Below are 12,281 nucleotides of genomic sequence, written 5' to 3'. Positions count from 1 at the left end.
ACTATTCACTTTAGCTAAAGTTATTAAGTTAGCTAAAGAGTTGGGATGCTGTGTAAGACATAAATAAAGCTAAAATACAAAGGTTTGGACACTGTTTTGCATGTTTCCCTACTGTAGGGGTCTCTGCAAGCATACAGGGCTCTGAGAGGGTACAAGATGACAACTTTGGAATTCTACTAGAAACAGTCGATCATATTTGTTTGTCAAAGTTGAATTCAGAGCAAACTACGCTAAATTAGCGTTTTAGCTAACAGCTACAATAAGCATAAAAGTTACTGTACGGCTATCATTTGTTAACATGACGCTTGTTCTTATACATGTAATACATTTATTACCAACCTGAGAGTTTATCCGCTGGTCATTCGACATGACGAATGACTTCTGAAGTCTTAATTCAGCTCAAGACGCTGTAGATTCCCATCAGTAACACTTTCGGTCCGCTAGTAAAACGTAGTTCTATTAATCTGCGCTCAATTACTCTTGAACCGGAACTGGATGTAGGTTTCAAAAAACTGAATTTTGGAACTGAAATTGAATTGTAGAACGGAAACTGAATGGTGAGAAGTGAATCTGAAATTATTCGAGAGCTAAGTTTTTAAAGGATAAAATACGGTTTCAAAGCAAATGAATTCATTTTCAAACTATAAAATTCAATTTCAATTTAGTGATGATCATTTTCAAACCAATAAATTGAATTTCAAATTAGGCTAATTCACATTCAGTTTTTAAAAGCATTTATTCAAGTTACAATTCAGATTCAATCCGAGCAATTCAAATTCAAATTTAACTTATTCAAATTCAGTTTCTGATGGCACAGATTTCTGCCCATACTAAACGTCGCAAATCTCTCACATCTCAAAACACCGCCGTCACTCCTGTATCTTGGGTCGAGCTTTTAACCACTTAAGCCCTCCTTTATCACCATGTAACCCACCAGTAATTTCCTTTCACCTTTAGCTCTTCCTGTCATATTAAGCACAGCTATCGAGGGCAGTGTTGGTCATGTTACTTGAAAAAAGTAATCAGTAACTAATTACTGATTACTTCCCCAAAAGAGTAATCCCGTTACTTTACTGATTTCTTATTTTCAAAAGTAATTAATTACTTAGTTACTTCGTTACTTAGTTACTTTTTAAAAACACGATTTACAACCTGAATAGGTAATAAAGCGATAGATATTTCAGCCCAATTCTACTTTTTCTACATAATCCATCATACAAAATGTAATCAAATGGAAAGGTCCCTTTTTAAAACTTGTTTTATTAGTTTTAATCTTTTAACTTTATGCATCAAGCAAAAATTTAATTATATGCAACATTCTCTGCCTGGAAGAAATTTGTTTAATATTTAAACCTATTTTCTGCACATTCCAGCACATTAAATATTTTTTTTGTGTGTGTGTGTTTACACTCAGTCTTTCAAATAGATGCAAATAAAACACAGCAGAAAATAAATAAAATCAAAGACTAGCGGTCCTTTTGCTCTATTTTCACCTGTAAAGCAGGAGTAGGGTAGGCGGAGGTTTACCCTGGTGCAGGTGTACCGCAGCGGTCAGTTGAAGAATCCACGAGTTTCTCTGTGAATTTCCCATTACGTCGTAGCGCACTCGGTGCTTGCTTGGAAGTTTAGGGGGTTTTTTTCGCTGTAAAAAGAAGTTTTCTTCCCACGCACAATGGAAGCTAATGTTTTTGTCACGTTTTATGGAATCAAACTTAAAGTAAGGTCAGTACTTCCACGCTTTAAACGCTGCAAGCTCATACACATACTCTCCCGCACTCGATATATTATCCATTGTTGATCTGCACACAGCTGTTGTCACGAACGTGGCACTTGCTTACGTCACTGTCATGAGACATCCTCACAAAAAAAAATCGCAGTAACGCAGCGTTCCTACGGGAAAGTAACTGTAATCTAATTACTGTTTTTGCGATAGTAATCCCTTACTTTACTCGTTACTTGAAAAAAGTAATCGGATTACAGTAAAGCGTTACTGCCCATCTCTGATCGAGGGCTACAGTGACTCTCAGTTGTTTACTTTTGGGTCACACTTTACCAACTGCTAGTATCTCCGTTAGAGTGCTTTCATAGCCTGATTGTACTCAACAGTTATCAAAAATTATTATATTTCATGCATGTTTTGCAAAGCACTGTGTTTTGTTAGTGGTTCTTTTTATGTAGCTCCCTTTTTATGCAGTATATTGTCATCAGAGGCACACACTGTGCTCTTGCTCTTAGACACGTATGGGTTTGTTTCATTGTAGTGCACACGAGGGAACATAAATGTAAGGTGTCGCTATATCAAAGATATTACCATATGACACTTTTATATCGTGCCAAAATGCATACTGGTATTCTCATGGCTATGATATGGCACAGCACTAACACAGACTGTTTCACAACCTAAAGCTGCTCTCAAAGACGAGCATGACTCGCTGAATGACATGCTGCTGCATCCTCATACAGCTGCAAAATGTGAAGTAGGTTTTAGGTTTGGACTCGTAGTGTAACTACTAATAAAGCAAAAGCAGATATTCAGTTCTCACAATCCACCAACTCTGGTGCACGCCTGCCAAGCAACCGGAGACAGCTGAGTAAAAGCAGCGCAGATGATAAATAGTTGTCTATGCACACAGACCGCCCTTAATATGCTGTGACAGCATTCGCTATTGTGTTGTGTGGGTGTACCTTGGAGTGTACATACTGTATACTATTACTGGAATATTCACTAAAACAAATGCATATTTTATATGCAAAAATGCACTCAAGTTTTCCTGATTATACCATTATTCAATATGTTTTGCAGCAGAAGCTACATTACAGCTGAAATCCATTTACATACATTTACTCTGAAGTCAACGGGGTCTGAAAGAACAGCATCTCATGAAGACGGTTCATTGACCCTATACAAAAAAAAACTTGCTGAGTTGAACTGGCAAAACACACGGTACCCAATAAAACAATAATTTTACAGCCGTGTCAACTAACTGCATGACAAGATCCTGTCATCATGAAAATCCAGTGTTTCTGCATACTCAATAAATTGGACAATGTCACAAGAGTCCAATCTGCATATTAGGAGGAAAACCAGGTGAGGGTGGAAGCACAAGAGCTGCCTATAAAAAACAAAAACAACATGATACCTGTGAAGCTGAACCAAAGTAGCCAGATTAAGTCCATCCTAAGTGTGTGTTTGTGTATGTTTTAGGATGTAAGGAGCTGTTTTGGGAGCTCTCACTGTAGTATGCGTTAATCCGTTTATTACACGTCTCAAAGTGATATTCACAGTGCTCTGCTCAGCACAAGGCCTCTAGCACAGATTATGCCCGCTCCACAAACACAAAAAAACATCAATAATGCACAGGCACACACACTCAGAGTCAGTTTCTGATATACAAAACCACACTGACACACTTCCTCTTTCTTTTCACACACATACTCACATTAAGCAGCACATTAAGGCTGGATACCCAACATGCTGTCAAAGCTAAAGTCGTTCTGCTGCTAACGATCCATTACACACTCCACATATCCGACAGCGAGAGGCATTGATGCAGTACCAAAAAAAAAGAGGGATTACCCCCTGTCGTGGCCACTGGATTGGTAGTGGAGTGTGAGAAAGTGTAAGGGGTGAGATTCTAAGGTGGCCATGGTGAAAAGACACACACACAGTATGAAAACGGGAAGGTACGACACTTCACTGTCTGATTCGCACACTGGAGAAACTCACATTTGCCTTTCAGGATATCAACATCAAATGGACATTTGAACAACTGCCTAAGCATTTCTAGGTCAACTAACAACAAAAACATATACCCTCTTTATAATAAGCTCATCCTTGATGTGATCCTCGCACAAATACAATTGAAATGCATGAGGGTAATCAAATTTAAGGATGTATGTTACAAACCGTTTGGAAGAGGGATTCCTGCATTCATCGTGACTTCCACTGTGTTCTGTACCAGTACCTGGAGTGCCTGCTTGGGATGGAAATATTTAAGAAAGGTTAAGAATTAATGGTTGAAATCACTCTTGTAATTCATAATTCATTCAAACACTTACTGTATTATTTTCTATAATCATGATCTTTAAAATAATATACTGATCACAGATAGCTATACCATGTATATGTGATTTCATACATGAAGGTGTTTGGTCTGCGCTCTTGACCATGAGTCTTAGCTCCTGCTCCAGGCTGCTCAGAGCATGTGCAGTTGTGTCTATCTCCAGGTCAGGGTCCTCACAGCCCATCTGGTCCACATTACAGATCTCCATGATCTCTCTGGCTGCTTGGGACAATGGACAAAATACTGGCGAGAATTCTGAGTCCACTGTGGGAGAAACAGCGAGAAAAAGGAGAGGACAAGGAATGAGAGGTTTGGCAACGGACAGTGCGGAATAGTTAATGCGCACTTGCTAGACAGCCTGAAACCAGATATGGAGTAAAAGCCAAACAGGGAAATGGGTAGAGAAACGCATAAGCTGTGAATAAGGAAGGATGGAATGATGATCACGAGGCTATACAGTAAAAGGTATTTTCTGAAAACAGCTACAGAGAGAGTGAGTGTAAGAAGTAGATAAGAACAGGTGTAGAGGAAGAATGGAGAAGGTAAGAAGAAGATCGTATGTTGCTCAGGATTCAAGAAAAAAGGGTCGATCACAACTGTCAGTGGAATGAGTGGTGTCTCATCCCACTCCTGTGTGAGCCACATCAAATTGAATCAGATTGAACATCCATCTCCACCTGCTCACAGTAAATTACATTGAGGCCCCCACTGAGAAGCTATGATAGTGTGGGTGAGTATGTGTGGCTGCAGCACACTGATTCCTCATGCTGCGTGCTGTCTAACCAGTTTCAGCTTCAGTGTTAAATCTTTCAGTCTTTCAATCTTCCATTGTCTCCTCACCTTGCCCTCCCTCCACCCACTCTCAGTGCCTGCCTCTGTCTTTCAACTGGCACAGAACCTCCACTTAGTGCTTCACAACCACCTGCACTGTCAAACTAAGCAGCATGGGAAGAATGATGCATGCAGGGGAGTGCTTCTAACACATGTGGACACACACATACCTCTAGACTCGATTTATTTCGATTTTAAAGCAGATGGCACGCACATATTTAGATTTCTGCTACTGATAAATCTCTGTGCCAGATTTAAAATGTGTAAAATGAAGAAGACTGAACTTTGATATCACTCAAGCGTTCCTTTGGAAGGTCAGATTTGAATAATTCCTTTCTGCATGGACTGTATGTGGGATATGTTAATAGCCTTAAGACAAATTGAGATGTAATACCTAACATATGCATCTTTTTCATGTGATATATTATTATAATTGTACTGTAGGTATAACTGCTGTATGGAACACACTACAGTAAAGTATGGAGGGGAAAAAAAGGAAACCAAATGCTGTGAACTTTAAAAAGAGTTCCCCACTTACAAACATGCTCAGGGGCACAATGCTATTTTAAAACATTAATTAATGGCACAAGGGAGCCAAAGCACAGATGTTTTGGCGAGAAGCCTTCTTCTGTGTGCTGTCAGACAGCACATTGGAGCGGCACACTGACAAAACAGCACAAGGAAGCACTCTGAGAGGGAACTTGCCGAAACATCAGTGCTTAGGTTAAATTAAAATTATAAGAATTAAAAATACAGAAAAAATGTTGCACACTCATTTTGATACAATAGTTAAATATGTTTCAAAGTTTTTATTTATTTATTGTTTTTAACTAACGTACTCCTCGAACTTAAGTTTAAGCATTCAATCTGACAAGACTGTTACTTGAGTGTAGCTTATGTGGGCCTCAAGAGCTGGAACTCTTGGATAAGATTAATTTAAAAAAAGACTTATGAAAGCAGGTTTAAATGCTTCGACAACATGGAAAGAAGTGAGTGAGGCAAAATAATACAGAGAACTGATCAACACCGAGAGGGAATTAGAAATCTCACTGAATAAAACAATTTACTCTCTGCTCTTTCAGGTTTCTGTGTGCGCAAATATGCATCAGCATAAAGAGATTAATGCACTGTTTCTTGTATCTGTATGAAAGGATGTATTCCTGGATCAACCCACAGTCCTGCATGTGTACGTGCTCAGTTTAAGTGGATAATATAAGTGTCTGTTCACAACCAGCACAAACATTGAAATAGTATTTCTATATGCAGAGATATAGTGTATTAATTGTGTCCACAATACAATTCTGTGTGTGTAAATAAATAAAAAGCAAAAAGAACTCTGTGTACCTGAAAATCTTCACATAGACACAAACAAAATACACACAAGCACTCATGACAGCGCAAATACACTTCCACTCACCAGATGTTCCCAGTTCATCTGCTGATACTTCTCCTGTCCTGGATGAGTGAGTCTGAATTCCAGTTGGCTGCCTGTGGTTGTCCTTCATCACACCGAAAACCAGGTGGTCCTCATTTAAAGCTCTGAAGCTGCTGCTTAACCCATAACTTTGTAACCCTAAATGAGTAAAAAGAAAAGTTAAAGACGGGTCATAGCACACCTCACCCAGAACAGCCATGCATATATTGGATTCATAAAAATGCATACTTCTTGTTCTCTTGCAGTTGCTCTTTAAAAAAAAAAAAATCATCTCACACTTTCACATTCTGATATTGTCCTTTACATGCTTTTAAAAAGGACTCAGAATATCTGGATCCAAAATGTACAAAATACAAAGAGACAGATCATTCACTGTCACGCTGCTATCAGTTGGACATATAGCAGGCAATTGGAAACTGCAATGGATTTTCTTTGCTATCTAAGTCTAGTTTGTGACCTTTCTACAGCACTACCGCATGGAAAAACATTTTGGCTTTGACTGAATATGAATGCAGCAGACTATAAAACTTGCAAGATGACAAAACAAAATACAAATATTTATTTCGTTTTTGTTTGATAATTAAAGTAAAACTATTTTACACTGTATTTGTTAAGTATACAAATCACTGTAATCATCAATAGTTCGTAAAATGTGGTATTTCAAAGGTACTTAATAGTAGTTCATAATAACAAAAGGATGCTGAATCAATTTTAGGATTTGTATGAGATGTTATTCCACAAATATTGTCACATACACACGAATGAGCCCTTTCAAAGGCTTCTGCAGATTTAAATACTCATTCAAGCTAACAGAGCTCGCAAAACAAGGTAAAAAGAAACACACACACACGGCTGTAAGGAGATAACATAATCTATTAGCCTAAATGACTTATATAGATTAATTCAAGTAAATTAATTTGATAAAAGAATCCATTTGTCTATTTATCAGCAGAAACTGTACTAAACAAATATTGCTTAACAAGCTGCTCAACCAGTCCTGACAGCTGCAATGCAATTACTGCTGTTTTCAGCTCTCTCTCCTGTGGTCAGCTAATTAATTAATTGATTAATACTACTGACTGGAGAACATACTTACTACTCAAAATCAGCTGAAAATAAATACGACAGTTTGTCATCTCGAAAGAAAATGGAAAAGGCTGAAGCTAGTTTGGAAAACACTCATAGATTTAAAGGGACCATTCTGTGTGTGTGTGTGGTGTGCGTGCGTGTGTGCGCGCGCGCGCGCATATGTGTGTGGATCATTATCCTTCCTATTTGCCTGCCTGACTCTCTCTGTCTTTCCTTTTGTTGGACTCGATGCACATTTTGACAGAAACTGCACACTAACAACCTAATTTTCTGACTGATGAGGTGACAGGGAGTATGGAAAAGGGACAGCAGGGTGAAACTGTAGAGCAGCAGACATATAAAACCTGTTGGATTGCAGTCTTGCCAACAAAAAAAAGGAAAGAAGATAAAAACAGAATAGACAGATGGAGGGATGGAAGGACATAAATGAGTGTGAAGTGTTGTCAAGGTGATATTCCTCCTTTCTAACCTTTCTCTCTGATTAACTTTGGAGGTTTAACGATGGTGGCAGAGACAGAGCGGGATTTGACGAGAGGTTGGCTGCATGGTGCGAGGAGGCTAGCGGTGCCCTTGTGGGAGTCTCTCACCGTCAACTCTATTCATTTAACGCAGGCTCGACAATGAAACTGTGGAGAGTTGGCCATTTACGCTTCATGAAGAAAAATGTTGATGGGGTCATTCTGGGATAAGCAAACAATGCTTGCTGAAAAACACTGACTCCTGTTTGAAATGCATGAGTGCAAGGTATACTAAGAACTATGTGATTTGATAAATGGCATTCAAGTACTGTATGTGCCTGCTAGACTTCCACATGTTATGATGTTCAGTGCATAAACACATATCCAATTTACAAATTATTAGTTTTAAAGCATTTCAAATGTCCATTTTGCGATCACAAATAGAACATTAATGCTACGCTCAGAAGGCAGTTTTCTCAGTGGCTACAGCATGGTCTACCACCTGCAGTTAATGTGCAACATTCTTAAAGCCATTTTGTTACAGAAGGGAAGGTGTAACAAACAAGAAATAAACACCAAAAGCAGGAGATAAAAGTCCACATCTTCTCCCAAAGGCAAATGACAGCGATAGGTAATAAGTAATATACTATTACATACAAACCTTTCTGCATACCATGACTATGCAACCATAACTAGTTAGCCACAATATTAAAACCACCTGATTAATACTCAGTAGATTGTCTTGGTTCCACCAAAACACCTCTGTCCTGTTAAGGGGAGGTCTTGGGGTATCCTGCAGAGTCTTGCATCATTACACTGGCAGATGATAATTTGGTTCCTCTGGGTTGTGGTTTGTTACCTCTGTTGGTGTAGGATTTGATGAATCAATGCCATAGCTATTTTACTGTGTTCCTTGAGTGATTATGGGAGAGTTTTTCTAGTGTGATGAGCCACATTGTCCTGCTGGAGGCCAATGCCGGTGTGTATTGATGTCATTGTGAGGAGCCCAACAGTTCTAAGGTGGGTGGGATACATGTTACAGTAACAACTACATAAATACCCAGTTCCATAGTACCCCAGCAGGAAAATACATTGTCAAAAAATACAAGAGATGATCACTTCACTTGTCAGTAGTTTTAATATTGTGGCTGATGTGTGTATTTGAACAGGATCATACACTTTAATTTCATTTGGCTGTAACATTATCACAATACGTAACTTTTATAGCTTTCTGTGTTTTAAAGTTCCTCTTAAACTATCCATCCATCCATCCATCTTCATCCGCTTTATCCGGGGCCGGGTCGCGGGGGCAGCAGCCTAAGCAAAGAGGCCCAGACCTCCCTCTCCCCAGCCACCTCCTCCAGCTCATCCGGGGGAACACCAAGGCGTTCCCAGGCCAGCCGAGAGATATAATCTCTCCAGCGTGTCCTGGGTCTGCCCCGGGGCCTCCTCCCGGTGGGACATGCCTGGAACACCTCACCCAGGAGGCGCCCAGGGGGCATCCTTGTCAGATGCCCAAACCACCTCAGCTGGCTCCTTTCGATGTGGAGCAGCAGCGGCTCTACTCTGAGCCCCTCCTGGATGGCCGAACTTCTCACCCTATCTCTAAGGGAGATGCCAGCCACCCTTCGGAGGAAGCTCATTTCCGCCGCTTGTATCCGCGATCTCGTCCTTTCGGTCACTACCCACAGCTCGTGGCCATAGGTGAGGGTAGGGACGTAGATCGACCGGTAAATTGAGAGCTTCGCTTTTACACTCAGCTCCCTCTTCACCACGAGGGACCGGTGCAGCGTCTGCATTACTGCAGCTGCAGCCCCAATCCGTCTGTCGATCTCCGGCTCCCTTCTCCCATCACTCGCGAACAAGACCCCGAGATACTTGAACTCCTCCATTTGGGGCAGGACCTCATCCCCCGAGTGGGCACTCCACCCTTTTCCGGCTGAGAACCATGACCTCAGATTTGGAGGTGCTGATCCTCATTCCCGCTGCTTCACACTCGGCTGCGAACCGCTCCAGTGCGAGCTGGAGGCCCTCACCCGATGAAGCCAACAGAACCACATCATCCGCAAAGATCAGAGATGAGATCCTGAGGCCACCAAAGCGAAAGCCCTCCGCCACTTGGCTGCGCCTAGAAATCCTGTCCATAAAAATTATGAACAGAACCGGTGACAAAGGGCAGCCCTGGCGGAGCCTCTTAAACTAAAGTAAAATTTTTGTGATGTGTCAAGGATGCAGGCTTTATTACTACTTTGTGACTTGTGAGTCTTTGTGATGAAATATTGACATTTTAGGCAGGTAGAATTAGGCGTGAGCCTGTGTTTTCCTAAAGTTAAGAAAAGTGAGGAGCTAAATATAGGTAGAAAGAAGCACACAGGTTACAAAGCATTTGAAAGCCTGAAAGGCCTGCACACACTCGCATGAAACACAAAACAAAACGGCATCACAGGAAAGCTCCCTTTGGACCCACCAGCAGTAAATTATCAGTGTTGTCCCCAATCTCTCGTTTTTCACCAAGCAGCCAGCACTCCTCTGGGTTTAAAACTCATTTTCGTGTGTCTTGTAAGCTCTACATTTTTACATATTTGTTCTAAATCCTATTATGAGGCCTTAGTGACATGAATAACGCTCGCAAATTGGAAAGTATCTCCAGGCAAAAGCTGGACACAGAGGTAATCTTCACAATCTAATCTCATGAAGCACAATAGCACCAACCACACTTTCTGATGTCGTTTAAAGGAAAAACAGGATGGCAATTGAAGAAATTGAAGCACAAAATCTCAAGCACACTATTCATACACATTAAAAGACTTTCCCTTTTTAACCTACCTGTTGGGTCTGAATCACGCAGTAGAGACTGGCATGTGTGAAGTGGGTCACAGTGTGCATGTTCTGGTGTCTCTGGTTGACCGGCAATCATATCCAAACCTAGAGGCGAAAACCCATGCAGATCACAGAACTGCTCTGATCCAGACCCAGCACTCTGGTTGTGCATTACCTGAGGGTATACACAAACAGATGGAGGAACACAGGAGAAGGGGGAATGGAAGGAGGAAGGGGGGAAGCAATAAAAAGGGGAATGACAAAATGAAAACAGTGAGAAAAAACAGTTCATGTTAGGATGAGATAGTAAGTTGATACACGCAGAGACATGGAAAGAGAGTAACGTACAGTGGAATACAGAATAAAAGCTTGCTCTTAAAACTATCTGTGAATACAGTCCTTCCTGAATCAGTCCAAAAAGATAAAACAAGAGGGCAAACAATATTAATTTAACTTCAAGCTAGGTAAGCATGTTAAATTTGTATTTTTCTGTTTAGAATGTGCAAATACATATAAATGAGCTAGCTACTGTTCCCTCTCTCATCCAAACTTGATGAATTGATTTTTAATTAACCCCTGGAGCTGGCGAGAGCATCTCACAATAGTGTGGTGGGTTCGCTGTTGTCCCTTTGCAAGTGTCGTCCTGTGAGACAGAAGAAAATGTGGAAGCTCTGTTTAGATAAGATTAGATCTGATGCATTAGCATGCTAGCCTTGCAAAACATTGCAGATGGGCTGCGAGAGTATAGAAAGAAAGGCATGTGGGAATAGTGCCACACAGAGCAAGAAATGAGCAAGGATGGAGAATGACAAGAGGAAGACGTGGTAAAAGAAAGGAGTGGCAACACAACACAAAGAAACAGCAAGAGACCAAATACAATGATAGTGTGCTGCAAAAAAAGGAAGAAAAAAACCTTGAGATCTCTTTGTGCAGACCAGTAGCTCCTCATAATAAGAAGGATGATGACTAGCTGCCTGAACTATAAAACTAGCCAACTGTTAGTAAAGTTAAAATAAAAGAAAAGGGCAGAAGGAAAGAAAAAGATTGAACAAAGGAAAGAGACAGTGAAAAACATACACAGAGGACCAAAGAGGTGGGTCCAGAGAGAGGGAGTGAGAAAAAGACAGAAATACCATCTAATCATTTTATGAGCAGTTTGATTCAGGTCCAGAGGCCACAGATAACCACCACCTTTACAATCATGAGCCTCATTTTATTCCAGCTTTTTAATAAAGCACTACTCTCCTTATTATTTTTTTTTCATTCCTCTGTCACAGTATAAAGGATTCATACCATTAAATGGCTGATAAGTCATTTGGGACCATTCAAGCACTGACTTTTTAATCCACTCTGTTACTCTTTTCTTCCCTCAATGGTTTGCACCTTTAACACCACAGCTTTAGATGTCTCTGAGCTATAGATGAATAATGTAAAGTAATTAGTGTGATACAAATGTTATCTAATAGATCAGGTCAGCTACAATAAGAAACTAACTGTATGTCGCTGAAGCCTTCTCATTCAATGCAGTGATTATGTCTAGTGTAATGAACTTCAAAAAGTTTTATTACTCAGCTTCAAGATATT

At 40.3% G+C, this 12,281-nt stretch overlaps 1 protein-coding gene across 1 annotated transcript in view; it reads right to left on the bottom strand.

Moving 5' to 3' along the window:
* The window catches only part of zbbx (zinc finger, B-box domain containing), a 102,477-nt gene that overhangs the window by 36,405 nt on the left and 53,791 nt on the right, over positions 1-12,281 (bottom strand). The window contains exons 17-20 of the mRNA XM_085184389.1: positions 10,704-10,872; positions 6,313-6,468; positions 4,119-4,328; positions 3,908-3,977 (exon numbers count right to left, since the gene is read on the bottom strand). Of these exons, the coding sequence (XP_085040515.1) occupies positions 3,908-3,977; positions 4,119-4,328; positions 6,313-6,468; positions 10,704-10,872 (605 nt within the window). The remainder of the gene's footprint in view (positions 1-3,907; positions 3,978-4,118; positions 4,329-6,312; positions 6,469-10,703; positions 10,873-12,281) is intronic.

The sequence above is a fragment of the Neolamprologus multifasciatus genome, chromosome 14 (genome assembly GCF_963576455.1).
Source record: "Neolamprologus multifasciatus chromosome 14, fNeoMul1.2, whole genome shotgun sequence".
Classification (NCBI taxonomy): Eukaryota; Metazoa; Chordata; class Actinopteri; order Cichliformes; family Cichlidae; genus Neolamprologus; species Neolamprologus multifasciatus.
Note: the sequence above shows the minus strand (reverse complement) of the source record. Positions and strands in the feature narration are given on the sequence as shown.